At 38.7% G+C, this 27,495-nt stretch overlaps 1 protein-coding gene across 2 annotated transcripts in view; it reads right to left on the minus strand.

The window, feature by feature from the left end:
* The window catches only part of SLCO5A1 (solute carrier organic anion transporter family member 5A1), a 67,073-nt gene that overhangs the window by 19,687 nt on the left and 19,891 nt on the right, over positions 1 to 27,495 (minus strand). For both annotated transcript variants that reach the window (XM_057426170.1, XM_057426171.1), the window contains exons 3-5: positions 16,487 to 16,619; positions 10,812 to 11,038; positions 2,332 to 2,496 (exon numbers count right to left, since the gene is read on the minus strand). In XM_057426170.1, coding sequence (XP_057282153.1) covers positions 2,332 to 2,496; positions 10,812 to 11,038; positions 16,487 to 16,619 — 525 coding nt within the window. The remainder of the gene's footprint in view (positions 1 to 2,331; positions 2,497 to 10,811; positions 11,039 to 16,486; positions 16,620 to 27,495) is intronic.

Below are 27,495 nucleotides of genomic sequence, written 5' to 3' on the forward strand. Positions count from 1 at the left end.
CTTGAGGCTTGCCACAGCAGCAAGAGATGATCTTAACAGCCACTAATAGTCTGGCAACAGAAAACTGCAGTATCTGCTAAGCAGGCTACACTTCCAAAGGGAATAAAATGGACATTTTCAAACTAATTCTGTCTGAAATATATATTATACCTTTTCTAAAGCTAAAGATAGATCCAATGCATTTGTAACCATTTTAGCAGATGTTACCAGAACAGTGTTTTATGACATATAGTGCACAGTTCTTCCAATTACAAATTATTTGAATTGTAACTCTCTCTTTCAAATGTAAATATGTTAACAAAGCACCTGAAATTTTAACCTAAGATCTACCTGTACTCTATAAAGTCAGAGTTCTTTGTGTTTTTTTCTTGGACTTAAAGCCTGGAGGCTAAATGCCATCTTCTCTACACACAATAAACAAAACTCCAAGCAAGACAAGACTGAAGCACAAGCTGCACAAGTTCAAGACATAAAGTTTGGCACATGGCATTTTTGCTGATGATTAATGCTAGGTTTGTTTAAAAAATGGAAAGAAATTGAGACTTAATGAAAGAATTGTTGGCTATGAATTGAGATAGAAAATTACCAATAATAACTTCACATTACTCACATGAAGGGATTCAGCAAACACATGTACTCAGTTGGCAATGCACATACAAGTGTAGATGTAGTAATATAAATAACATGTTAAGTCCTCCTTTTATTAGCCAGAAGTCTGTAAACTGGGCATGTCTTTAACTAATTAGCCAGTAGCTACAAAAAGAATTTATAAAACTAGTAACAACTGTTGATTTTAATGCTAAGTTTAGGAGTTGGGGTTCTGGAAGCAGCGCTCACTTGTCTGTGTTGCACATCCAGCCTAAGCTATTCCATCTTCTGCTTCTGGTTCATTATAATAGTCTTTATCAAGTAATTTATAATAGGGAAAACAACACAGCTTCACACTCTGGAGAGGGTCACATCACTTTTTTCTCTTTTAATGTACTAGCTGTTGAATATCTTGTCTAGCAATGTTTTTGATTTATCCTGAGAACAAAGCAACTTACAGAGTATCAAACCCATCAAGACTCATTACAGCACATGTGTAGCTACCCTAAACTTCTGATAGAATCAGGTTCCCATCAATCAATGTTTCCTCCCTTTATGCAGTACACAGGTATTTCATGCCCTGAAGAAAATCTCATCTCAACAAGCTCTCAAACAGAACTATATGGTGCTTTTCTGATGTTTCCCCTCTGCAGTCTAGAGAAACTCATATTTCTTCCAGCCACTGCAGATGATACATGATTCCTGAGTGCGGTCTGTGTGTCTTCTCTCTTTCTTCTGCTACTTTTTGTCTTTTCCTTGACTGAGTCCCTGGGCAGCTTCACCCCATACTTCACCCCTGTTCCCACAACTCACTCTCCACTCCATCACTCCTTCTCACACAGAAGATCTGGAAACATGGGGGAGCAAAGAACTAACATGCTTTGCAATTAGCAGCTATTCTGTATGGGAAGTACTATGGAGAAGTCAAAAAGATGCTTACAAAGATAAGCGTCTTTGATGCCCCTAGGAGAGAGGGAAGATGGTCTGCATGACACAGGCCCCAATTCTGTACAATATTTTGGCCCCTTTCCCTAGGGAAGTTCACACCTTGTCGTCCCGCAGAGCAATATAAAGCTTAAAATGTAGTACTTTATAGCTCTGTTAGAAGTTGTGCTTGGCTGTACATTGCTGCTGCAACAGCAGGGAAAGAACCACACCTGCAGAACAGGGGTCTCAGACCTAGAAACACAGGTGGGAAAGGATCTGGGGAGCTCTCTGGGCTAGACTGGATTGTTACACACTCAGTGTGAAAAAGTAAATAAGGAGAAAACCACCAGTCTGGAGGGGAGAGATAACTGAAGTATGGGACAGATAAATCTTAACTCGTCACTGGGGAAGAAAAAAAGATTAGGGCATTTTAAAGATCAAAGAGGAAGTAAAATTCACAGAAAATAAGAACAGCCTTCAAAAATCTTCAAAAATCACAAATTGCAGTAACGCCTATTGGGTCTCTAGCCTGTTTTTATTGTTTTTTCCCCTCCTTGAAGACCATTATTGTATTATAAAATGTCTGTCTAGGCTTATGTAAAAGCCCCCAGCCCTGTAACAATATAAATGGGTTCACATTTTACTAAACACATATAACAAACATCAAAAAATTGCCTGAATATCTACAGAATACACAAAGCTGTATCCAATCTCCTGTTCCAACAAGCACATTTTTGGTTCATTTCTACATTGAATCATCTCATTAGTTGAAGAAAACCAGCCCTTGCAAGGTTATACTATGTGGCAATTCCTTACCAGTGTAGATGCTGGCATTGGAAGCTGGGATGCCAAACTGCGACTCGATGAACTTGGGAATGAAGGTAATAAAAGCTGTGACAATGGCACTCTCAGCTGTGTATGACAAACTCACAAAAAGGAATGTCATGTTGCTTAAGATCCTGACAGCTGCTCTTGGAAGTTCTATAAAATGACAAAAATTACAAACAAATGTTATCAATAATGAGCTAGAAACAAAAGTAAACTGAAACCAACTTCATTTTCTCTGAGATAGACTGGCAAGAATGGCTTGCTAGCATCTGGCTACATCTGCTAAGCGGAAGGAAGACTGCATATTTGGGATTGCAATCTTCACTGTCTGCTCGTACCCTATCTCACTGCATCGCCCCAGGGCTGCAGTCCTACTTTTCACACATGCAACTGAGGTCTGTTTTAACAAAATAATCTGAAGAAACAGGGTCTACATAGTAACAGTCTAAAAGAAAAAAACAAAAACAAAAACAAAACAGCAATAAAATGTAGCAATTTTGGAGGTATTCTGATGTCTCAGTTTGAAATTCTCTATAACATGTCACACTTGTGAACCAACAGCACTCAGTTCTGCACTCCACAGGAGGAAAACAGATCACATACTCCCCCCCTCTAACTCTGCTTCAAGGACCATGCTTGAAAACTAAGATAATAATATCAAAATTTAAAAAAAAGAACAAAAATATTTTTAATTAAATATTTTTCTATACAATTTAGAAGTATCTACTATAAATGCAAAGTATATACTGAAAAATTATGTCAGTGATATCACTGAATCTCAACATAGTTTACATACAACTCGTTTAATATTCTCAGAAGGGGTGAAACAATTAAAAATGAGAATACATCATTAACTTAAATTGAAGAAGTATTCACAGATGTTGCAATAATTCTCAAATTGAATATCAAAACCCCATGAAATTCAGCACTGTAGTTAAAAGAAACTCCTAAATAATTCTAAGTGAGTCTTGTAGTGATGTCAAATTATCATCACAAGATGATATCTCTATTCAAGACAACTTTTTCAGATTAGACAGTGTGATTTTAAACTTTCTTCTTTTTCCTGGAGCTTATACCAAGATCAGACCTTCTCTTCAAATGTTATATCTAACCTACTATGGTTTGGGGTTTTTTATTTGCTTTTCACTTTGTACAAAAAAATGAATGCTGCTTGAATCAAAGCCCAATGAATTCAATGACAACAGCACCCATTAGAAATGTAGCACGCTGAGTAAGAGCTCTGGATTGAGAATTTCAATGATGTTAAAAGTTGTCAAGTCAAAAATTTGTCTTCCTTTCTACATTGATTCCAGTAGGTTATATATATTAAAGCAAACAGAATTTAGACTCCTGTCATGTCAAAACTTGTCAGGCTGCAAATTAGCACGTAAGTTGTCTTACTGCATTTAGTCTTAGCTTATGCCACTTGTCAAAATTTATATTGAGTTCATTATGAGTACAGGGTTTATAATTTTAATGTAGTCAAATGCTCCCTTACTGCTCCCTATGAAGAAATGTATTAAATGTTAAATACAAAACTTGGAAATAAGTAATGAATAAATCATTAAGAAGCATTCATATATTATAATCTTCATGGTTTTTACCACCTACAGCTTTTTTTCCAAATATATGTGTCTGCTTGCAGTAGAAAAACAGAAAGAAACAAGATAACAGGAGAATGAGACAGTATAGTCAATGTGAATATATGGAAACTGTAACACAACTGTGTACCTTCAGAAACTACATTACAGTGGCAAGTTTAGATAAAATAGTATCAGTAATTGTTCGTAAATATGACACATGCTTAAAATACAGCTGCACAAAATTTATCTCATTGTTCAAAAGGAAATGAAAGAGAGAGAGAAAAAAAAAAAGATCTAAAATACCATCAGATGTCAGCCCTCAAATCTCACCAGCTTCAGCTTTGTGTCTGTTTTGGGGTTGGGTTAGCTGATGGGGACTTAGATGGAAAAAGAAATCTAAGGGTAACAACCAAGATGCTCTAACCCAGCTTTTGCAAAGCCTCTCATGGGGCTACATGATGAAGTTTAAAACGGCTGCCACAGGGCTGCAGTAGGGCAGCTGTAACAGGATTTCCACAGGGACAAGGTGCAGGATTGAGTGCTTCGCCCCCTGTAGCAGAAGCAAGAGCTTATGACCATACCGCTGCTGCTGCTGCAAGACAGGAGTCAGGAAGCAGAAAGAGGGAATGCCAGAAGTGAAACTGAGCTATTTGGTGGCAGCTGTTCACCAGTGCTAAAAACATGTAGAAGAAAATTAGTAAGATAGCAACTCTCAGAAGACTGGGTATTAGAAAGAGAACTATAATTTCACTAGTACGATGAACTAAGTGCTTTTTGTAGAAATGAACTGGAAGTCCCTGGCCAGGGGGTAAATTAAAGATCTTTGCTAAATCCATTACTTTACAGGGCATGGCATAAATATCATAATACCTGGTAAAGTTTAGCTCTTCCTGGTAAAAGTGAGCTTCAGGAAAATGTCTGGTTTAGTATTTTTGATCTAAAGATACTGAAGAACTAATAAGGTAATAAACTGCAGAGTTAACAAACATTTTGCTCTGATGTTTGGATGTAGAGCTGTACCTTCTGTTGACTCCTACTTGTATCTTATCTGAGCACTCAGTCTAAAGGTCATTATTAATTTCAAAACTAATTAGAATTTTGAAATTGGATTTCTACTGATAAATAGATAAAACTTCAGTGTCTTAGAATAAGCACAAGTTCTCTTACACCCATGTGAAGGATTCTTCAGTGAACAGCTCTGCTGATTACTATCATTTTTGGTATGAAATGAAACAGCTTATTTGTGTATGCTGCATTAACAGACACCACCTGAAGCAGTTGAGACTTGAAGCTCTTTGTGATTTATACACAGAAACTGTCTGGCATACATGGAAAAGATGCTATATGGTAAGAAATTCTCCAATAAAAAATAATTATTCAGAATTAGGTTTTCCCTGCTTTCCTCCTATGATTACAGTTCAAATCCTGTGTGACAAAATCTGTATTACACTTCTGAATTCAGAAACCTGTAATAAAAAGGCGTTATAATTGTCTCATATCTTTCAACCACACTAATTCTAGTGAAAAACAAGAACACTAAAAACTTCAAGGATCCTTTGTACTACATAATCAATCATGGATTTAAAACATTCCAATGTCATATTACCTTTGTGTGACTAGACATAGGGCTAGGTTTTGATTTCAAGGCCACTATTAAACCTGTCAGGTTCTGATTTTTAGGTTTTTGAAAAAAAAAAAAAACACCTCTTTTTTTTTTTTTTTTTGCAAGTGTGCACCAGAAACAAACCAACGAGAACTTGCAGTTTCTCTCATTCTGTCATTTGAACAAGCAAATCTCTATCAACTACATTCCTAAAACTGAAATGATCATTTAGTACACCTGTAAACATGTTTACACTTCTGCGTAGTTATTCCAGTCTTAAAAAATCCTTTCCTTTCCCCTTTCCTTTCCTTTCCTTTCCATGTAACTAAGAGTATATTAAAACCTGCCTTGATGGACTAGTTTGCCAGTCTACCAGGAATTTTCTTCCTTTCAGGGTCTTTGACAATATTCTTTCTCTTGTCAGAATACATTTTCTTTCATTCATGTGTTGGACAACTGCTTGATTCATGGTAACGGAAAAGCATAAGAAAAATCTGCAAGCAATAGAAATATTCATAAATACTGCTCTAAACGACACTTTTGAAGCACTATAAACAGAATTCCAATAAAAAATGAAATAATTCTGACTTCACCTTTTTTCATCATTTTATATATTTTCTTTTATCCCTGTTCTTGTGCATCTAGGCCAAGGTGATGCAATGAATACAACCAAAGGACTAAACCATCCCAGTCTACAGCACTGTCCTCTTGTTGTCCATCATCGAAGCTCCTTGTATGGGTAACACAGGTATTAGCTAAAGGACCTCCTTTCTGTTGGTGCTCCAAGCCTGGACAATACTATCCATGTCTGCAGCCTTTGAAGAAGGCTGCCTCCACACCAAGGTCTCAGGGCTAGCTTCCACTCTTTTGGAGCACAAAGCAGAGCCAAGATTTGAAACAGGTTTGTTTATCAGAATGGATATGAGCATTTTTTAATCACACACAACTACTTCAGACAGATCCTGCATGGGGCTAATCACTGAATTCTAAAATAATATTTTCCCATGTATTTAATTTCATTACCTACAAACATACCATTTAAACAACTGCATTCAGCTTGATTCCTCAAGCATTTTCAGGACATGCCTTAAGTACCTGGATGGTGGCCAAATCGCTGAACAGCCCCTAATATCCCCTCAAAAGTAGGGAGTTTCAGAGCAAGTTTGATCTGATTGTTACTTTTGTTAACTTGATTTAGAGCAGTTTCTCAAGGCTCCAACTAATGCTGCTCATCACTGCATGGAGTCATGCCGGCCTTTTCTATTTTGAGCTCTTCAAGACAGCCTAAGAAAGGGTAAGGGGGGAGCAACTTGCTCAAGGTCAGGGTCAAAGCAGGATCTCCAGCCCACAGACTGCTGAACTTCCTGACATTTTAAGTGCTCACCAAGAGCCCCGCACACAGACCACTGTCGTCTGCTCCTTTTCTGACTCAACTAGTCTCCAGATACTGCAGAAACTCCAATCCAGATCCTTGGGGAAGCACTGCAGTGGGCTTACCCTACAGCCACCAGCCTTTCAGGAGTTTCTTTTACCTTTGCTGATGCCCTGACGAGTGTTATTAACCTGTCTCTGTCCCTGCCATGGACTCAGTGGGAAGCGCATGTGACAGCTGGTAGACATGAAAAGACAGACATATTTCATATTCCATGTTTAAGTAAGGGCTGTATATAAGGACAAAACTCAATGTATGTATGTATATAAATAAATATATATATATATATATATATAAAACAAACAAACAACCCACAGACTACAAAATACTCAATACCCTTCAGATTAGATGAGTATATTTTAGGTAACGTATACATATGCTTTCTTTACACTGCTCCTTTATCTGTTGCGCACTAAGTTTCAATACAGAGGTAAGCAAAAAGGACTGCAGATACAGTTTCCATGGACAAAACCCTAAGGGGATTGATATAATAAATGAAAACAGCGGTTTTGTCTGCTCAGGTTCATGATTTATCTGCATGCATGGGACTGAACCATGGCTTCTTCATTAGAAATCTTCTTTAGCTGCCTTTATTTCTTTATTTTTATTAGAGTCCCTATAGGGATGCTGGAGAGGGACTCTTCCTTAGGGACTGTAGTGACAGGACAAAGGGTAACGGGTTAAAACTTAAACAGGGGAAGTTTAGGTTGGATATAAGAAGGAAATTCTTTCCTGTTAGGGTGGTGAGGCACTGGAATAGATTGCCCAGGGAGATTGTGAATGCTCCATCCCTGGCAGTGTTCAAGGCCAGGCTGGACGAGGCCTTGGGTGATATGATTTAGCGTTAGGTGTCCCTGCCCATGGCAGGGGGGTTGGAACTAGATGATCTTAAGGTCCTTTCCAACCCTAACGATTCTATGATTTCTCCCACTAAACTACATCAAGTTTTCTTCCTCCTGTGACCTATTTAATGTTTTATTTAATTCATTTGATATATGTCTCAGAAGCATTCTCCTTCTCACATTTTTTACTTGCAACATAGGTAAGAAAAGACTGGATTCCAAACCCTGCATCTCAAAACATAAGAAAATGCAAAGATGTATCTGTATTTTTAACTGATCTCAGATCTACTGTGGGCCAAAATAAAGCTCAGGCCACAAGCTGAAGGCTACTCGCAGAATGGAACCAAGTTTGGTTTATTTCTTCAGCCTGTACTGGCATCCATTGCAGGAAAAAGGACCCCATCCCTCTCCTGTCATACTTTTTTGATTCTTTTTCATTCATCTTGAGAACTAACCCATGTGAAATTAGGGCAAGTGACAGCAGGCCATGAATCATTCTGCCAGGCTTCCCAGGTAAGATGACACCATATCAGAAGATCAAAACAGTTTCTTCCCTGGGACTTCCCTTACCAAAGCTGCATGGATTTTCAGGGATGGCACTGACCTCTGTCATGACAGATTACAACATCACTGATACTTATTAATACCGAACAGAAGACATGACCTACTAAATCATCAGTCTCCTGGCTACTGCCTAAGTGAAATTTCTGTCCTTCGTGCTATAAAAAGATGAAGCCCTAAAATTCAATGGGAAGTATAAAATGTACATTCATCTCAGAATAAGCAATGCTAAATGACTTAAGACACATGCAATCCTTTTTTCCTTCCCATTATAAATGAAATTTACCTCAACTGAGAAGCCTGAGGCATGATCTCATGCCAAAAAGCCTGCTTAAACTTGAAAAATAATTAAATGATAGCGCATTCCTGCTGCAGGCCCCATTTGCTAGGCTAAATGACACCTAATGGGAAAGCTGTTATCAGCTTATAGCAAAATACTTTTGTCTGCGTTATCTCGACTCGTTTAATATCTTTCTGACATGTGGAATACAAGGCTGCTTCACTGGTAAAGTGTTTCCTCTAGAGAAAATGAAAAGTTTCATGTATGAAAAGCACTAATTTGGTAGCTCCTTTAATATATTAGTATAGGATTTTGTAGAAGGTACGGTACACAATTAGGCAATTACATATCAAAGAAACGTCTAAAATTAGATATACAGAAGTTTTAATTTCTGTGGAAAAAAAAAAAAAAAGTACTGGGAAACTTTCTCCTAAGAGAATACTTGTTTTCTGTGTATCTATTGTGCCTGTAGGGACACAACACAACCTGGAAGGTGAAATTATGTACAGAAACAGAGAACTAGCACCAGGAAACTCATTCAGATGCAGAATACCTGTATGTTTTCCAGGTGTACCTACAAGATGAAGCAGCCCCTCTGCTATGACTTCACCTGCAATGACTAGGAAGGAGCCCAGCAAAGACTGAACTCCCCTTCTCACTTCCCCAGGCTAGTGAGAAAACCTCAACAGAGTAGCCCTGAACTACTTCTGCTAATCAGAGGCCAGTAGGTTTGAAGTTAAAAAAAGACCAAACCCACAACTAGCTGTATGTATTTAGGAGAAAACATCATGTACAGGGAGTCAAAAATAAGGGAATAAAGAGTCTTAAAGAAGGAAGTAGACAACACGCTCTTCTTCCTTCTCCACCACTTTTTTCACTACTTTGCAAAGTAGCTAAAGGGAGAACATGGAAAGATCCGATATTGCAGGTTTACCTTGTTTGCTCTGGACCTTGATTAAGACGCTGTTCTATAAGCTAATAAATAAGAAAATTCTAGTCTCCAGTTTTTAATTTACTTCCATAGAAATTAACACTAACTTCAGGTACCTTGTGAGTGCAGATATATATGCAGTGTAGAGCAAATCGATATACATGTGGGTGAACATTACTCAGAGTTACACTGGCTTTAGTCTAAAACCAGCATACTGGTTTTACTAAGCCTTGCCTACTCAACATAAAGACTGATCATAAATGCATCATTAAAAATTCTACCAATGACTATATCCTGGACTGATACCCAATGAAAAAGATAGGCTAGTGTTCATGTCAACAAAGAAACACTTGAAGTTTTGAGTTTAAATTACATCTAGTGGTACAAAGGACATTTCATGGTTTTTCTTAGTCCCATTGCATTTATCTGGGTACCACAAAATGGCACAACCAGCATTTGTATCATGGAATCCAGGGAGGACACAACAGCATTGGCAACACAACAGCATTAAGGCATGTTTATTCTTGTCCTATGCTGTTCAATATTATGACACTGTTAAGCCTATATTGTCAACTCCAAATGTATATGCCTCACAGTAATTAGTTTTTAACAATACTACCTTTCCTCCTGCAGTATTTTATTGATTTTTAATACTTTCTGTTAGATTTTACATTAATGGTTTACTTGAGTAAAATAAAAATCGCTATTACTTGTCAGTCTTTTAGTCTCTTCATGTTTCAAAATTTGCACAGGTTTCATTTGTCATAGCCTTCTGCGAATAAATAGCTTGCAGTGCAAAATAGCCAGGAAAGCTGTATGAAACAAATAACCTTTCTGAATTAGCTTACCCAAATATGTGAATGCAATTGAACTCATTACTAGAGTTCTTTTCACTTGTTTCACTTTATTCTGTGAAGGGCAACTTAAAGGAAGTATGACAGTTACAAACTGTAAGGTGCATAAATATGTCTAATAATAGAGGTCCTATATCTATAGGAAATAGGCTACTTGTTTGTTACAGATGCACACTAAACACTTCAATAATTTAAGTAAATGGATGTCTTACACTCATCACTGCAATTTGTAATTTTAGATGATGACCATCTATTAAAACCTCGATAGCAAAACATGCTATTAAATACAGAACGTTAACTCTGCCTTCAATTACACTTATATAATTCTAGATAACCTTGTATACAAAATGTAAAGTATTTAAAAATTAAAAACAAACTTCACCTTTAACATTTTTTCCAAATCCCATAGAGGCAGGAACTGCACTGTCTGCTTGTATTTTACTATTTGTTTTCTCTTTCATCACTTCATCATCACTTGAAACATCATCAGAGTTCATCTTCTTTTTCTTTTTCCTTTTTTTGTGGCGAGGAGGGAGTTTTTTCGGAAAGGTAAACATGGGAAATATCACAAGGAGCATTGCAATGGCACAAAGGAGAAATCCACTCCACCTAATTCCAGGAGACAGGAACAGAAATGAAAGCTAATGCATTACAAGAAATGAAAAAAACAAAGTGATTCTTACAGGCTGCACTGGGTGGAAAGACACATTTGCAAAATATGGAACATTGACATTAAGAGTAAAGGATTGGAGTGGGTGAGAGCCTTCACTGCACTAAAACCCTTAATTAGAAGATGTTTCTGTTGGCATGTCTACTCATAAAAGTATTTATCCAGAACCTACCAAATGTTATGAAACAGTGTCAGCTTTGAGTTCCCCTAATTTTTCATTTTTGGTAATTATACAGTACCAAGTGCTGAGAAGTAGATACTCGCTTTTAATTTCCCTTTCTAGGGTAATTTCCAGTAAAGTGATACTGTATTATATAGAGAATGTAGAATTCTAGAGTTATAGAATCATAGAATGGTTTGGGTTGGAAGGGACCTTAAAGATCATCTAGTTCCAACCATGCTGCCATGGGCAGGGACACCTTCCACTAGACCAGGTTGCTCAACGCCCCGTCCAACCTGGCCTTGAACACTTCCAAGGATGGGGCAGCCACAGCTTCTCTGGGCAGGCTGTTCCAGAGTCTCACCACCCTCACAGTAAAGAACTTATTCCTAATATCTAACCTAAATCTCCCCTCTGTCAGTTTAATCATTCTCCCTTGTCCTAACACTACATGCCCTTACAAAAAGTCCCTCTCCAGATTTCCTGTTAGACCCCTTTACGCACTGGAAGGCTTCCATAAGGTCTCTCCAGAACCTTCTCTTCTCCAGTCTGAACAAGCCCAACTCTCTCAGCCTGTCTCCATAGAAGAGGTGCTCCAGTCCTTGGATCATCTTTCTGGCCCTCCTCTGGACTCATTCCAACACGTCCACAACCTTCTTCTGTTGAAGAGCAGAACAGGGTGGAAGGATCACCTCCTTCGACCTGCTGGCCACACTCCTTTTGATGCAGTCCAGGATACAGTTGGCTTTCTGGGCTGCGAGCACACACTGAAGCTGGCTTCAGAGTATTAAGTTTCTCATTGACCAACACCCCCAAGTCCTTCTTCACAGGGCTGTTCTGAATCTCTTCTCTACCCAACCTGTAGCTGTGCCTGGGATTGCCCCAGCCTAGGTGCAGGTCCTTGCACTTGGCTTGTTTGAACTTCATGAGGTTGGCACTGGCCACCTCTCAAGCATGTCAAGGTCCCTCTGGATGGCATTCCTTCCCTCCAGCGTATCAACCGAACCACACAGCTTGGTGTCATCTGCAAACTTGCTGAGGGTGTCTCAGTTCCACTGTCCATGTCACCACAAAGATGTTGGACAAGACTGGTCACAACACCAACCCCTGGGGGACACCATGCATTACTGGTCTTCAGTTAGACACTGAGCTGTTGACTGCAACCCTCTGCATGTAGCCATTCAGCCAATTCTTTATCCACCGAATAGTTCATCCATCAAATGGATGTCTTTCCAGTTTAGAGACAAGGATGTCATGTCGGACAGTGTCAAATGCTTTGCAAAAATCCAGGTAGACATAATCAACTGCTTTGTCCCTATGCATCAGTCCTGTAGCTCCATGATAGGCCACCAAATTGTCAGGTATGATTTGCCCTTAGTGAAGCCATGTTGGCTGCCACCAACCACCTCATTGTTTTTCATGTGCTCTAGCATCATTTCCAGGAGAATCTGCTCCATGAAATTCATATGCATGTGTAACAGTTTGTGTGTTAAACAGCAAAAATAAATGCAAAGAGAAACACCAAACAAACAGCCATGTGTACTGCCAGTTTTGTTAGAAAGATTGCAGGGGAAGCTTTTGCAAGGCAATCTAAGTGGCTGAAAGTTTTGACTAATTTTGATATTATGTAAACAGAAAATCCTCCATTCATTTTAGCTGATAACATACATGGATTAGAAAGCAGACTTTTAGGAGGATTATTCAACACTGTCAAACAGGGAATAAATCACTAGACCGTATAAAAATGAACTAACATCCCTTTTAGGATCTCAAAGTCAGAAGCTGAAATGGCACTGATCAAAGAAACAAACTGTGGCAATAATACACAGAAATCTGAAACCACCCACTCAGGAGGAAACAGCAAAGGAGACAGGGCTGATATAGCACTAGATGAAATTTAAAACCACAGGGACTGTTATGGTAGCATACCAAGTGCTGGAGATGTCACAAATGCAGCACTGGATGAAATTACCTGCGCTGTCTACACTCCACACCTTCCTGGAGAAATATTAAAGAATTGGAAAACAGACAAAAGACATTATCAGAAATAATATGACCTTTGAAGGTCCTTTCCAACCCAAACTATTCTATGATTCTATAATAAGGACACCTACAACAGGAAATGAGAGGTCAGAACAGGATCTGTATTAATTAAAAAGCCCTTGATTTTCTGTCTTCCAAAGTCAAAGAAAATATGCAGGAGAATACCTCAAAGGCATATGCACAAGCCTCAGGACCTCAAATAAAAGCAATTAAAGCTAAGGAAGGACTAGATAGTGCTGGAGGAATTCCTTTAAACTTCTTGTGTGGAATGCTGATGAAAGACTATATGGGAAGATCCAAGTATTAAACAGATTCAGAACCAGGCAAACACTCAGACAAGTGTCAGCAAAAGAAAATTTGATTCATAGCAGCTGATAGACTGCCAAGGGCTACTTCACAATGAGGTCCCTATATAGCATATTAACAATTCTCAAAGACAACTTGCACTTGGCCTTGCAATGGATGATTTCTAACAGATATTCCTACAGTTACCACATTTGAATAAAAGCAATTTTAAACATTTGATGGGCTGGCACAGACAGCTGGCCTGAGCAGAGCACCTACAGGAAGCCCAGGTGTGTAAAACCCAGGAGCACGAGCCCAAGTTCTCTGAAAATCAAGGAAGAATCAGATCAGAAATAACCCTGAGAAGTAACTACTTTATCAAGTTTCACAAAAGATAAACCAAGTTAACTACCCTGCATACATGCAATATACCTCTGACAAAGGACCAACTTAAGTAAAAAATAGGCTTTACTGCAAATTTTTGTTGCCATATATCATAGTTACTGTACTCACTATTTTGCCTGGCATCATTACCTCCTTTAATAATATGGTGGCTTTATTTTACTGGGTCCCTGCAATAAGTTACATTAGAAACCTTACAGCTATAATAAAGAAAAGATGGGAACAAAAGACACTAATCCACTCCATGGGAGACAAGGCTGAGAAATCTCAGATACAACTTCCCATTAACTTATCTCAACTGCACCCTACTTTTTAAGAGTGTGTCATCTGAAGTAAGTGCTAGGCTACTCTTATATTTCAAATTGTTAGATTACATAAATAAAAATAGAAAATGCCATGGTCCCCGAAAATAGATTTTAGTGGAAATCTATTTACCACTGAAAAATAGGAAAGTCTATACTTCTAGAGTTCTCTGCAACCAGGCAGTGAGCGGTTAAGGACAAAAGATCAGTCCTTACACCATGATGGTCTTCATTTTAATGGGTAGACAAAGCTTCAGAAACAGAAAAGAGAATGAGGTGCAGACGGTATGAGCACCACCAAACTTTTATGAGAGGCCACCACAGACTGTGAAACAAATTGCCAGAGATCTGAGCAGGGGACAGTCTTCAGAAATTTAAGAATAAAAATTGAGATAGCCAAAATTAAAACAGTAATACAAGCACCTGGAACACCCTTCAAGGAAAGCTAGACTCTATAACCAACATGATGGAAAAAGGAAACTTTGAATGACTTTTACTTGTCTATGCTCGTTAGAATACAATTTGCCTGCTGAAAGGCTATGACAGCTGATTTAATGCCCTTGTTTCAGTCATATTTTGATCACTTCTGCTGGCACCCCCATGCAAAGTTGAAATCACCAACACATTTGTTCAGGTGACATTAAACCTTGGAGATATATAAAATTTATTTAGCAATTTGGCATAAAATCTGAATGCACAAACTAGATGCTCTTTTCTCTATTTTGCTTGCACGGCCTTGCACAGTAGATGTTTTGTAAGCCTGCCCAGAGAAGTGGTTGTAATAGGTGACTTTTCACCACTTTTGCCATGGAGCTCAGCAGTTACAGTATTCCCACAGGATGCTGGGGAACCATCCCTGGCACTGGTAATGCCACTCACTGCTTCTGACAAAGAGTAGTTAAACTTGTAGTTCACAAGCAAGGACAGGCATATTTTTTGACCAACCTCTCTTACACGTTTGGCTATTGACACCATTGGATGTTTATCAAAGCTAGCTTTAAACAATCAGTATTGGCCATCCATAGAGCCTGGTGCAAACGGCCCAAGAAGCATCAAACTGATGTGTCCATGCTGCTTTGGTTACTTTACCTTCACCAGAGCTGTTTAAGCTGTTAACTCACACAGGTATGCCCAGATGATAAGGCAGTTGTATCACTGGTTGCATTATAGATAAAGTCAAAGCTTAACCTACATTTGTTTAGACTCAGTGATTTCAATTAACAAATATATTTATGGGTCTGTTCACAGTTTCTGTTGAAAAGTAATGCTCTTGGACTAAGACAAATAAAGCAGGACTAAATCTTCAAAGGTTTATGAACACTACAAAGAGAGAATTTTTCACATCAAACTGTCAGGAGACATCACTGCAGGATAAATAGAAATGGATATGATCTGACTGCAATGGCTCAGTGACAAACACTAATTCAGTGTACAAGAATGAATGCTACACTCCACAACTACAAACCATAAGTCTCCTTTCAGGATAATGAACACTTCAAGGCAGATTTATGAATTATCTGAGAAAAGAGAGTTAAAGCCTCCTGAAGATGTGCTTCTTCAAAGAAACATTTACAAGGAGGCCATATCTCAAAGGCTGCCTGAAGACGTCAGTCAACAACTATAGCTGTCACATCTCAGTGCTGCTTGAAGCATATTACTTACTAGAAAATACTGTGAGGGTTTACATCATCTGCTGCCTAAACACAAGCTATCACCTTGAGAAGCAAGACTAGAAAGGTCATATTCTGATGCCAGCCTATCTCCTTCTTCTGTACCAGGGTAAATTAAGTCTACTGTTTCCCATCTGGGCAGCAGAGCTCAGTGTTTGATGCTGTCTGCTATGGAATATCAAATAAGGGATTAATCCATCTTCCAGCAGGAAGGGCTCAGCCCTGGTCAGCTGTGATCCCTGATGGCCTCCTGCAATACCACTATCCTGTCCTGCCATCAGTCAGCCCTCACAGTGGTCAGAGGCAGTCCAGAAGCAGCCAGAAGCAGAAGATTTCCATGCAATGTGCCCGTGAGCTTCTGTGGCAAACATATCCTCTCTGTCAGAGGCTAGTTTGTAGTAACCAACAGAAGCCTCTTCCTTGACCTCCTTCTACAGCCTTAAACAAGCCCTCAAGGGATATGATTTCCCAACCTGTCTCAATTCCCATCTGGCCATTTAGAGAGTAGTTTTGAAAAATGCTTACCAGTTTCCAATGAATCTTGGGTCACTCTGGTCAATATAAACGGTTGTCCTAGGATCAACATAGAAACCAATAAGAAGTCCTCCTAGCAAGTATCCAGCTGCAGGACCGAGTGCTCCCATTACGTACATGATGGCTGAGGAAATAAAAGATCAAGGTCATATATCAGTAAAATGAATGATTCATTAGTAATTTACACATAAAATCCAAAAGTAAAAGATGCTTCTTAAAGCAGGAAGTTTTGTATGCTAAAAACTTCAGAGCCCTTTTTTGCAGCCTTCAAAGGTAACAATTTTTGCATAAATAGCATATTAATTAGAAATTTTTATGTGTATTTTCAGTCAAATTACGGATGGAAGTATACACTTCAGCATTTTGGATGGAAAGAATACTTGACTTCAGCATTTTTCATATTTGGTAACATTTCCTTTGAAACAAAACAAAACTTAATATATAAATAAAAAAACCCATAATTAATGGTAAGCAAACAGAAAAGCAAAGGATAAAAACTGTGTAAGACACCAAAGAACAAAGTACAACAATCCAACTTAGTTACCATAAGACTAATACTGGGTTTAAAAGAACAATCCAAATTATAAAATCAAATATTCTTATCTCTGAGATTGACAGAATTATGATTTTATTTATGTAGCCACAGACTTGTCACTGTTGCACAAACTGATACCACACGACCATATATACTGTATTTCCTGCAAGACACTTGCCTTATTTAGAACATCTGATCTTTTAGATTTAAAATCTTACCGCTATTTTAAAAGAGATGTCCTAATTTAAAAGGCAAGTAAAATGAGGGAGGGAGACACATCTTAGTATGAGGGCAGGACACAGCTGTACCTGGGATACATGAAACTTTTCTGCATCTCCCAGTAGAGGCATAGTTGTGAGACACCAGCAGGAGCAGCTAAAAACATCTGGTCTGTTTGCTGACAAGAACTGAGTGCTGAGAATTAGGAATCCCACTCTAAATTCCAGGTTTTGTAAGGTAGATAATTTAAAGGCTGTCATCATTAGCCTTGCCCTTAAGCCTTGCCAGTTCTACTCCTTTCCTCTTCTACATCTGCAAATCCCAAATCAATTTTTTACCTAAGCCAAGGTCGGTTATCACAACTTTAAATTCAGATGCCTTTTACAAGATCCGTATGATCTTGACCACAAAATCATCACTACAGCCATCTTGCAAAGGCTGTTGTACTGTAAGGAACCAGTTGTATCAGCTGAAGGTTCACAAGTTCACAATCCTGATGGGATTCATCCCAGAGTACTGACAGAGAGAGCAGATGTTATGACAGGACCCTTCTTGATCATCTACTAAAAGTCTTGGGAGTCTGGGGAGGTCCCTAATGACTGGAAGCTAACCAGTGTTATTCCAATCTACAGAAAGGGCAATGAAGGGAAAGTCTTCACCACAAAATCTCTTTATTTCCACATGGTTTCTGTGGACCAGGGGTCACCCCGGGCATGACGTGCTGTGGTATGGAATACCTCCCTGGCTAGCCCGGGTCAGGCACCCCATCTCTGCTTCCTCACAGCTTCCCCTCCTCCCTGGCAGAGCATGAGCCTCACAAAGTCCTTGGTCAGGGTAAACATCACTTAGCAACAACTGAAAACATCGGCTTCACCAACACTGTTCTCAGGCTGGAAGTCAAAACACAGCACTGCACCAGTTAACACAAAGGAAAAAACATGACTGCTACTGCTGAACCCAGGACACCAGTCATCCTCCATGGTAGTATGCAGCCTCCATCCTTTTTGGTCCAAACCTCAATCAGACATGCTGCAATCCTGGACTGCAGCAGCTGAGAAAGCGTTAACTGAGTTGTTAGAGCTTGGGTTTCTGCGTTAGCAGTTATAGTAAATTATATCTCACAAAATAAGCAAAATGAAATCACTAAATTTGCATGATTAAATGAAAAGAACTAATACATTTTCGTCTTATATTTTGAAATAAGTAAGAAAAAGCATATTCTCATGAGTAAAAAGGGGCTGCTGAGAGCTGTATTGCAAAGGAACAAAATCACAAAACTGCCACAAAAAAATAAACTGCCTACAGCAAAAAACGCTTCCAGACAACAGATCAGTTAAACATACTTACCACTTTTAAGTTAGTCCTTCTTAAACACACTTTCAGTTTTCATGAAACTGCAATTTCAAATAATTAGATTTTGCTGAAGTCCTTTTTGTATAACGGTTTCCAGAACCATGTTCACGATTTAAATTTGTTCCAGCCATGTTCCCTTCTGGATTGATTGTAAACAATTTCTGTATGCCTAAAATGCTCCATCAGGCATTGTAACACTGCTCCTTAGCTGTAAGTGGCTAGTAAACCCCACACTAACTTTACTTGCAAAATCCACACCCATAAGGATGGGAAAAAGGAAAAAAAAAAAAGGAAAACAAACAACTTCTACCCACTATAAGAAATTTTGTTTTACAAATGTTTGCTTGGAAGATTGATTCAAACAACTACAGCAAATTCAGATCTCCAAAGTTTATAGAGGAAACGCAAAGAGAGCAAAAGAGTGACCTAATCCATTCATTTCAGTACTCAGAAAAAATACTTGTGCTGCATTTATTCAGCTTCAATCCCACCACTGAAACAGGCAAAATTCAGCAACTACTTAGGTTTAGAAGCACTACCCAGTGTATTTTGTACACCTGGTAACTTCAGAGGGTTTTCTTTGTAAGCAGGAATACTGTATAGTAAATATAAAACTGACAGTGTTCACCATGCTCCATTAGACAAGGGAATGCTGTTGGCAATTTCAAAAGCATTTTAAAATTACTATATGCTGTTCAGGCTTCAAGGGTTTTTGTAATATAACTAACAGAAAACAATTAACTTTCTGGATCTTTCAGAAAACAGAGAGGCCCCCATGTGCCTCATCCAGGGCAGGATAAAAGCTGTGAGCAGATGAGTTCCACAGGTGACATTTTAAGACACTTTACAGCATCTTCGTCAGCACATAGTACTGGCCACTATCAGAGCCCAGACAACGAGGGCAATAAACTGATTTGGACTTCTAAATAGGACTAAAGATAGAAATTTCAAAATTATGTACTTGAAAAGCCTGCTCCAAACCTCCAAACATTGCTGGAAATGAAGGGAGAACCCTCTCCAAGAGTCACTCTGGCAGGCTGCTCTAGGTTCCTGAACCCTTGAAATTCTGGTCACAGCCCTCACATCTATGCACCCCAATGTCTAGGAATAAAGAGGTTCCTGATTCCCAAGCAGGCTATCAAGATTACTGGATGATACACAAAAAAAAACAAAAAAACAAAAAAAAAAAAAAAAAAAAAAAAAACAAACTATAAGGAAAGGTTCGATGAGGGCATCATCAAAACTGAACCCACTTCAGAAATGAAAAATTCTATGGAGAACTGTTGCATAAATTTTCCACTCTGGTCACTAGGAGGTCTCCAGCTTCTGGATGAAAAAGGTTCTGAAACATGTAGATGATGTAGGAGCACCTTCGTTTCAGCCCCCTACCTGCCACTTCAGATAGCTCTTTTTGGTCCTGTCTCTTTGGGCCATGATCTACGATCTTGACCTAGGGAGTTGCACTGACTCAATAGCCGACAGGTTTCAACAGAAGAACAAATATTTTTATCAGGGGACATATAGCTGGAGTACTGTGATGCAAAGGCAGGGCACATGGTATCTAGATGCTTTCTTAAAATGCACTTAAGGAAATCCAGGATTTGTCTTTTAACCTCTTAGCCATAACCTTGACTGGTGCTTAGATTTGCAAGTTGCTTTCAAATTTCTTAAGTCATAAAAAAGTATGCTACAAAATAGCAGTAATATCTCCTTTCCCATGATAAAATAGAAATTATGTACATGCTACACATTATAGCTCTACTCCAAAGAATGTCATCTTCAAAAGATTAAATGAAGAAACTATTGTTAACATAGACATATGGGCTACAACATGCATCTGATTCTCTTCCGATTAGTCTTAATTGAAATGAAAAATTATACCCCTCGGAGTTACTGCATCAGCCATGCATGTTTAAGGCAGGCAAGTCACCACGTACACTTCTCTAGGAAACAATATCTACAGATCACCCACTTCTAGCTGTTCAGTTTTGAAACTGCAGCTGCCTATGGCTAGCCAGGCTTAGCCATAAACATCCATCACAGCAAAGATGTTGGATGGGAGAGAGAGAGCGAGTCAAAGCAATGGTAATTGAATTACACATGGAATTTACTTACCAAAGCGAAATAAGATTAAGCAATGCCATTCTTCTTCACTGAAAATTTATCCTGGGACATGCTGCAATTCTGACATTCTGAATCTGCAATGCTGCCATTCTGACAACATTTGACAAAATTATAATATTGTCGATTGCTTCCATTCATAGGAGATTCTCCTTCAACAGATGAAAGCTTTACATGGAGACTATTGTAGCAAAGTCTCTACAACTACAATAAGATGGGCCACATACTCTGCAAGTCTAAAAATCCCTGTGTTCTCATCACATGCATGAAGTAACTTGCTGCTAAAGATTTTTTTTTTTTTTAATCTACCCACACTATAAAAATACACTGAGACAGAGGTCAGAAAAATACTTTGAATGTTCTCTTCCTCCTCCAATCACACCAAAGGACAACTTCAATACATTTTGCATATGGCAATATGCAACATATGTCCCTATGCCATCCTCAAGTGCATACAATGCTAAGCCTCTGACTGTGCCTTTTTAGATTACTAATGCTAGAACCAACCAGTTACAAGCATCATATTGCTCCTAGATGAACAGAAAGTACACAACATTAGTGAGCTATACAACAGGCCTTTTGGTCTCTGGGTTCTTAAAAGTCCACTTTGGTGAAAAAAGCAAAAACAAAGACAATAATTGCTCAGCCCCTCTCATCTCCTCTGTGTGCACACACATGTCACCACACAGAGTTTATCACTGGATGAGGAGGAACATTTCTGAAAGGTCTCATTGTTCAAATCTTGGCCGCACACCATTGTAGTACAACTGTTCATTTCATACATGTGTAAGGCAAGCAGAATTTGACCTTTATTCTAATTTCAGTGGAAATTTTAGAATTTGTAAAATCCTGCAAAAGCTACAGTGTGCATTCTGGAGGCGTTTATATCTATATACATAGATAGAGAGATAGATAGACAAACAGACAGATAGATATGCATGTTTTTTTCTGTCAGAATAGGATGGCAATTTTAGTAGATTTTGCAGTGACAGAGAAGTATAATCCTTCTATATCTGCAGATTTCAATTTTTTTCCTCCAAAAACTTAACTGTCATTAGTATGAGGGTCTTGACTGGGAAATCAAGAGATACAAAAGATAAAATCAATCTCCCATAGTTATAGAGTGGGAAGTCCCGGAGAATAATTTATTTCATCAAAGCCATAACTCAGTGTCCTACACTCATCCTAAAAGAAACAGCACAGGGGAGAATAAAAACAACAAAGGAAGAAAACATTCATATGAATTCACAAGAAGAGCCCCACACTTATAGCTACCTGGGGTTAGCATAGGATTTTGCAAGCAAAAGGAACATCACCATGCTATGGTACCATAGCATATTCTCTAGTCCTACTAGCAGCACATTCTCTTGAAAGCTGAGCTATGCCGTCCCCGGAGAATAAACAGCAGGATGTTTCTTTAGGGTGTAAAGCAGGTTTTAATTTCCCCACAGAACAAAGCTGACAGGAAGAGGTTTCAATGGGGAACATCTCGGCTCTCCCCTGTCCCTCTCATGTCCCAGCACTGTGATGGGATAGCAAAGAACAAACATAAAGCAGCTTTCAAAGAAACTTTGGTCTCATTCATAACAGCATATTTACTTCATCCTGTCTAAATTCACTCACACAGAAGCTACCCCAAAAACCATAATTTTTAACCCCTCTTTTGAGCCTGAGGACACAAAACAGAGAGGAATTGTGAGCAGAAGTCAGGCAGACTTCTCAAAAGGTTTTAAGTCAGGAAATCAGTTTACTTCCCGCTTTTCTTCATGAGCACACAACCAAGCCTATCTATACATGCTTCAGGATTTTCTTCTTTAATGTGGTTATTTGCTCAGGAAATAACAATGCTTTGAGCATTATTGTAGTTCAGATGATAATGTACAGCTCAAATCTCTAAATCACTTCCTTTCAAAATGTATTAGTGTTACCATGACTTTAAAAGTCTCTTAGATCCAGTGCTCCACTCAAAACAACAAACAGAGCAGCAAAACTACCCCAGCAGCCTCCCTTGATCTTTCTATTTTCACAAGCGGATTCCACAGATCTAGGAGACAAATTTTTAGAGGTGCACAACCAAAGCATAATTTTACATTCCTACTATGAATGAATATCTAAAATGAATGGTCCATCTTACCACTCCATTAAAAATGCTGAAATCCGAGTATGTCCAATGACTTGCCAATGCCAGATGAAAAGCATTACATTTTTTACTTTTCTCTTACAGATTTATTACTAAGATATCATTTGGATCACTCCCTGGCTGAAACAGCTAAGCTGCTTTATGCATTGTATTCTCCATTTGTGGTCATATTCTAAAACATTACAACCATTTTCACAGGATCCAATTCTAATATCACAAAAAAAAAGAGGAAAATAAACCCAAACAAGAAAGCTAAAATAGGCTGCCTGTCCCAAAGTGTACCACTCATACTTACTGTCACTGCAATGCTGCTCCAAGTCACTTGGTTTTGCTGTAGACACACAATGCCTACACAGCAATTCATCTCCACAGGGTGGAAGCAAGGATGGGTAGACTGGGAGGAAAACTGAGAAACTGTCCAAGCAGCCAGAGATCAGGTGAAGAAATCTTTTCTTGGGCCCAGGGAAACTTCATTAAGTTCAACAAGGCCAAGTGAAGGGTCCTGCACGTGGTTTCTGGGCAAGCCCAAGCAAAAATACAAGCTCAGCAGAGAATGGATCGAGAGCAGCCCTGAGGAGAAAGACCTGAGGATGCTTGTTGACAAGAAGCTCAACATGACCCAGCAATGTGTGCCTGTAGCCCAGAAATCCAACCATATGCTGGGCTGCATCAAAAGGAGCATGACCAGCAGATAGAGGGACATGATTCTCCCTGTCTACTCTGCTCTCATGAGACCCCACCTGTGGTACAGCACCCAGCCCTGGGGTCCCCAACAGGAGAAAGACATGGCCCTATTGAAGCGAGTCCACAGGAGGCCACGAAGATGATGCAAGGGCTGGAGCACCTCCCCTATGAAGACAGGCTGAGAGAGTTGGGGATTTTCATCCTGGAGAAGAGAGGGCTCTAAGGAGACCTCAGAGCATTTTCCAGTGCTGAAAGGGAGTCTGTGAGAAATCTGAAGAGGGGCTTTTTACAAAGGCATGAGGTGATAGGACAAGGGGGAATGGCTTTAAACTAGAGGAAGATAGAAATAGGTTAGATATTAGGAAGAAGTTCTTTACTGTGAGGGTGGTGAGGCACTGGAACAGGTGACTCTCCAAGAAGCTGTGGAGGCCCCGTCCCTGGCACTGTTCAAGGGCAGGTCAGATGGGACTTTGATCAACCTGGTCTAGTGGAAGGTGCCCCTGCCCATGGCAGGCAGTTGAAACTGGGTGAGCTTTAAGGTCCCTTCCAACCCAAACCATTCTGTGATTCTATGAAGCTGTTGGCTGTCCTTAAGAGATACTGAAGCAGCCTGTTTACTCACACTCACTCTTTCTGTTAAGTCATGTCAAATGGGAATACCTCGATCTCTGGCTATTAATTGCTTGGCTTTGTTTTTTTTTAATGCTTTGGCAGTTGAGACCACATTTACACTTAATTTTCATTAGGGACTATCCCCAGGCATGTGCTTACAGAATCTGTTGATCTCAACTTCTTCAAACTAATTTTCATTTCTTTAGCATTACTTCTAATTAAACTGAAGTGAGGCTGGGTTGTTCATTTGCATCTGATACCTTTTTCTTTAGGTTATCATAACTGAGATATATCAAGCTGTGAAATACGAAATTCGGCCTGCAAGCGTCTGCAAGGTCTCTTACCACGCAGATCATGAATAAGCAAATGAAAGATATTGAAGTATTTTTAAATCCTATGAATTTAAAATTGCAATGAGAAAGCCCAGGTCCATTAACTACAAGAGCAGCAGAACCTAACCCGGAAGAGTATTTCAGGGAGTTTCTATATGTCCTAGGTTTCTATCACATTCAGGCAGCCTAACAGCATAAGCAGACAGGAATATATAATTTAGGTCTTCTTTGAACTGAGAGAATGCACACACTCCTGGAAGAAAGGCAGAGAAGAGCCTGGTGAGATTTATCAGGCACAGGACCAGATGTTAAGAGTATGCATGCCATCATGCCCCATGGGAAGAACCAGGAATAAGCACCAATTCTTTAGCAAAATCTATGTACATTAAATACCTAATGTCCATGGATCTGGGATTTACTGGCTATTGTTCATAAACCAGGTAATGGCACTGGTCAGAGCAGGTTTGATACACATTTTACATACTTTAGCATTATCCAAAACCAGACTTTTTGTGTCTAGGAAAAAAACTGTGAGGAAGAAATGGAAATAGACCCAATATCTACTGAAAGGGAAGGTTAGGTGTGATAGTCAGAGAGTTTCTATATATATTGACTTTGCCTTTGTCCCACCAGCAAGACAAGAGAATAAAGAAGTAAGGGCAGAAATTACTTCAATCATGTTCTTAGAATTAATTTCCTTCCAAAAATTTGTTTCTGCTTAGGAGGCACATATTAATTATTGAAAATGCTGGTGATTGTTTTTCCCTTGACTATCTCTTGCTAATAGATTGCAAAGCAAAGCAAGCCAAATAGTATTTCTTCTTGTTTTCTTTGCAAATTGCACTTGCATTTTCATCTTTCAACTGAAAGAACAGGAATTACAGTTCATTACTCTTATCTGACTGAGAATCTGCCTGTAAGCAAAAGCATATTATTCCAGTAATTTGCAGAGGACCCTGTTAGTTTTATTAACATTTATTGTGTTGCTTAAGAAGTTATTATTCTACATTCAAAAAGGCTGAATGCTGCAATAGACTCAAAAAAAAAAATCAAACAAAAATTGGCAAAGTGAAATGCACAGTCATATAGCCATATTTGAAACCATATTGAAAATATTATTACAGGTCAAAGAGTCTGAAAAACATTTCCATTTATGTGTAACAGTTATAAATAGCAGAGGCTATTTATTTTGGCTATAGGACAACATCACCATTTTATGAAAACCTCCAAAGTTTCAAAATTTGCTCTTTATTCTCAAAGGAACAAACATTATTTGGGCATTTTCATGATATTGGAATTAGGTCTAGAAAAATAGCCTGAGCTTCAGGTCTCTCCAGGCAAGGGGTCTCTCCTTCTCCGTGTCTCCATAGAGGAATCATAAGATAGAAATGAGAGACTATCCAACTTCATGTTCTGCTTGGAGACAACAAAGATTTTTCTTCAGCACCAGCATTAATTTCTTCGCCATTCAAGCACAGTCTGCTTATCAACCACAGACGGATGACAGAAATAAAAGGCTTCCCCTTCCTTCTCCATCACTGCCCACTACAAATATGCTTTTGGGTTTGATGCAACAGCAAAATGTTCTTAATGACTCTAATCACAACTTCTAATAGAATTAGGGCAGGACAATCAAAACCACCTAGAAGAAAACAGTGCTTAGCCAGATCTTCAATAGCCAAGGTTAGATATCTAGTTTGATACTATCTAAATAACACGTTTTGCACAAAACCCAGGCCACGAAAAGCCTAACCACAGACCAGATGGCCTTAGCATCAGCAAAGCAAAAGAAAGTTCTGTATAACCCTGTGGCAACACCACATACCAGGACCACTGTGAGCTTCTAAGTCCTGACTTGGATTCACTGCACTAAGACTCCCGGGATTTAATATTTTGAATTAAAGAAGAAATAACCCTGAGTTAAGGAAAGGGTTATTTTCACCCTTGTGCAGATATCCCAGACTACAGAGAAATGCCAGCAAGAATGCCCCAGCACCTCCTTTCCCATAGTTAAGGAGCTAATGGGTGCCCCACAAAGAAACAATTCCCAAATGACCCTAGCACTCTTGACACAGTCAATGATATAGAATACAGAAGCACAGAGCTGCTGTTGCTGATCCCTGAAAAGGCCCTGATAAATCCCCTAGATCAAAGGATGTGAAGTTTTGTTAAGTTTCTTTTGTTTTGGTTTTGTCTGTGTCAAGTAAAAACTTGATTTTTTCTAAATACTAACCTGTATTCCTACATTAAGGTCAAAATAATGCAACGTTAGTTAAATATAAATATAAAAAAATAAATTACACTACTAAAAATATTAAATCAATATATCCCCAAAATCAATATTTAACTGAATCATAATTTGCCAAGGCAAAACCATCAGAACATCTTTATCAGTGCTAGTAAATAGCATAGTTTAAAAACCAAATGTAGCATTGAAAAATTTATTGCTCTTATAAAAAGCTCTTCTTAATATCATAATTACATTTGTCTTCCTTTTTAAGATATAAATTGTCACTGTGATTTAGGGGTCCATTTGCAGTTTATTCCCAGTCACAGTAAGTTATGTTAATACGTTAATAAATTATGTATTACTAACTTGCAGTGTTAGCATTTCCAAGAGAAATGTATTTATATTACAGGGATTCTTCCTGATGTTCAAAAATACTTTTCCAAACACCATGCACGGTCGTTTTACAAAACCTGAAAAATTCAAAATCAGCTTACTTACACTAATTAGGCAATTTAATTACTCAGCTGACATGTTTTGTGGAAAATTGGCCAATATCCTTCTATTTAGTCTGTAATTTTTTTAAATAATTAGTGTTAATTCCTGTGTCTTTCTGTCTTCCATGAGTAGAACTAGGCATGACAGCTTTGTTTTTCAGCTACTTAGTTTAGCAGATTATTAGGCATATTGTTATTCTCCAACAGTAAAAGATGCTTTCGCATTTAGCAGACAGATGTGGTGGCTAGAGGTTACATACAAATGACTTTTCTCCAACTT

This window comes from Pezoporus wallicus, unplaced genomic scaffold (genome assembly GCF_028554395.1).
Source record: "Pezoporus wallicus isolate ANWC-B61680 ecotype Strahan unplaced genomic scaffold, APGP_CSIRO_Pwel_v1 contig_4131, whole genome shotgun sequence".
NCBI classification, from domain to species: Eukaryota; Metazoa; Chordata; class Aves; order Psittaciformes; family Psittacidae; genus Pezoporus; species Pezoporus wallicus.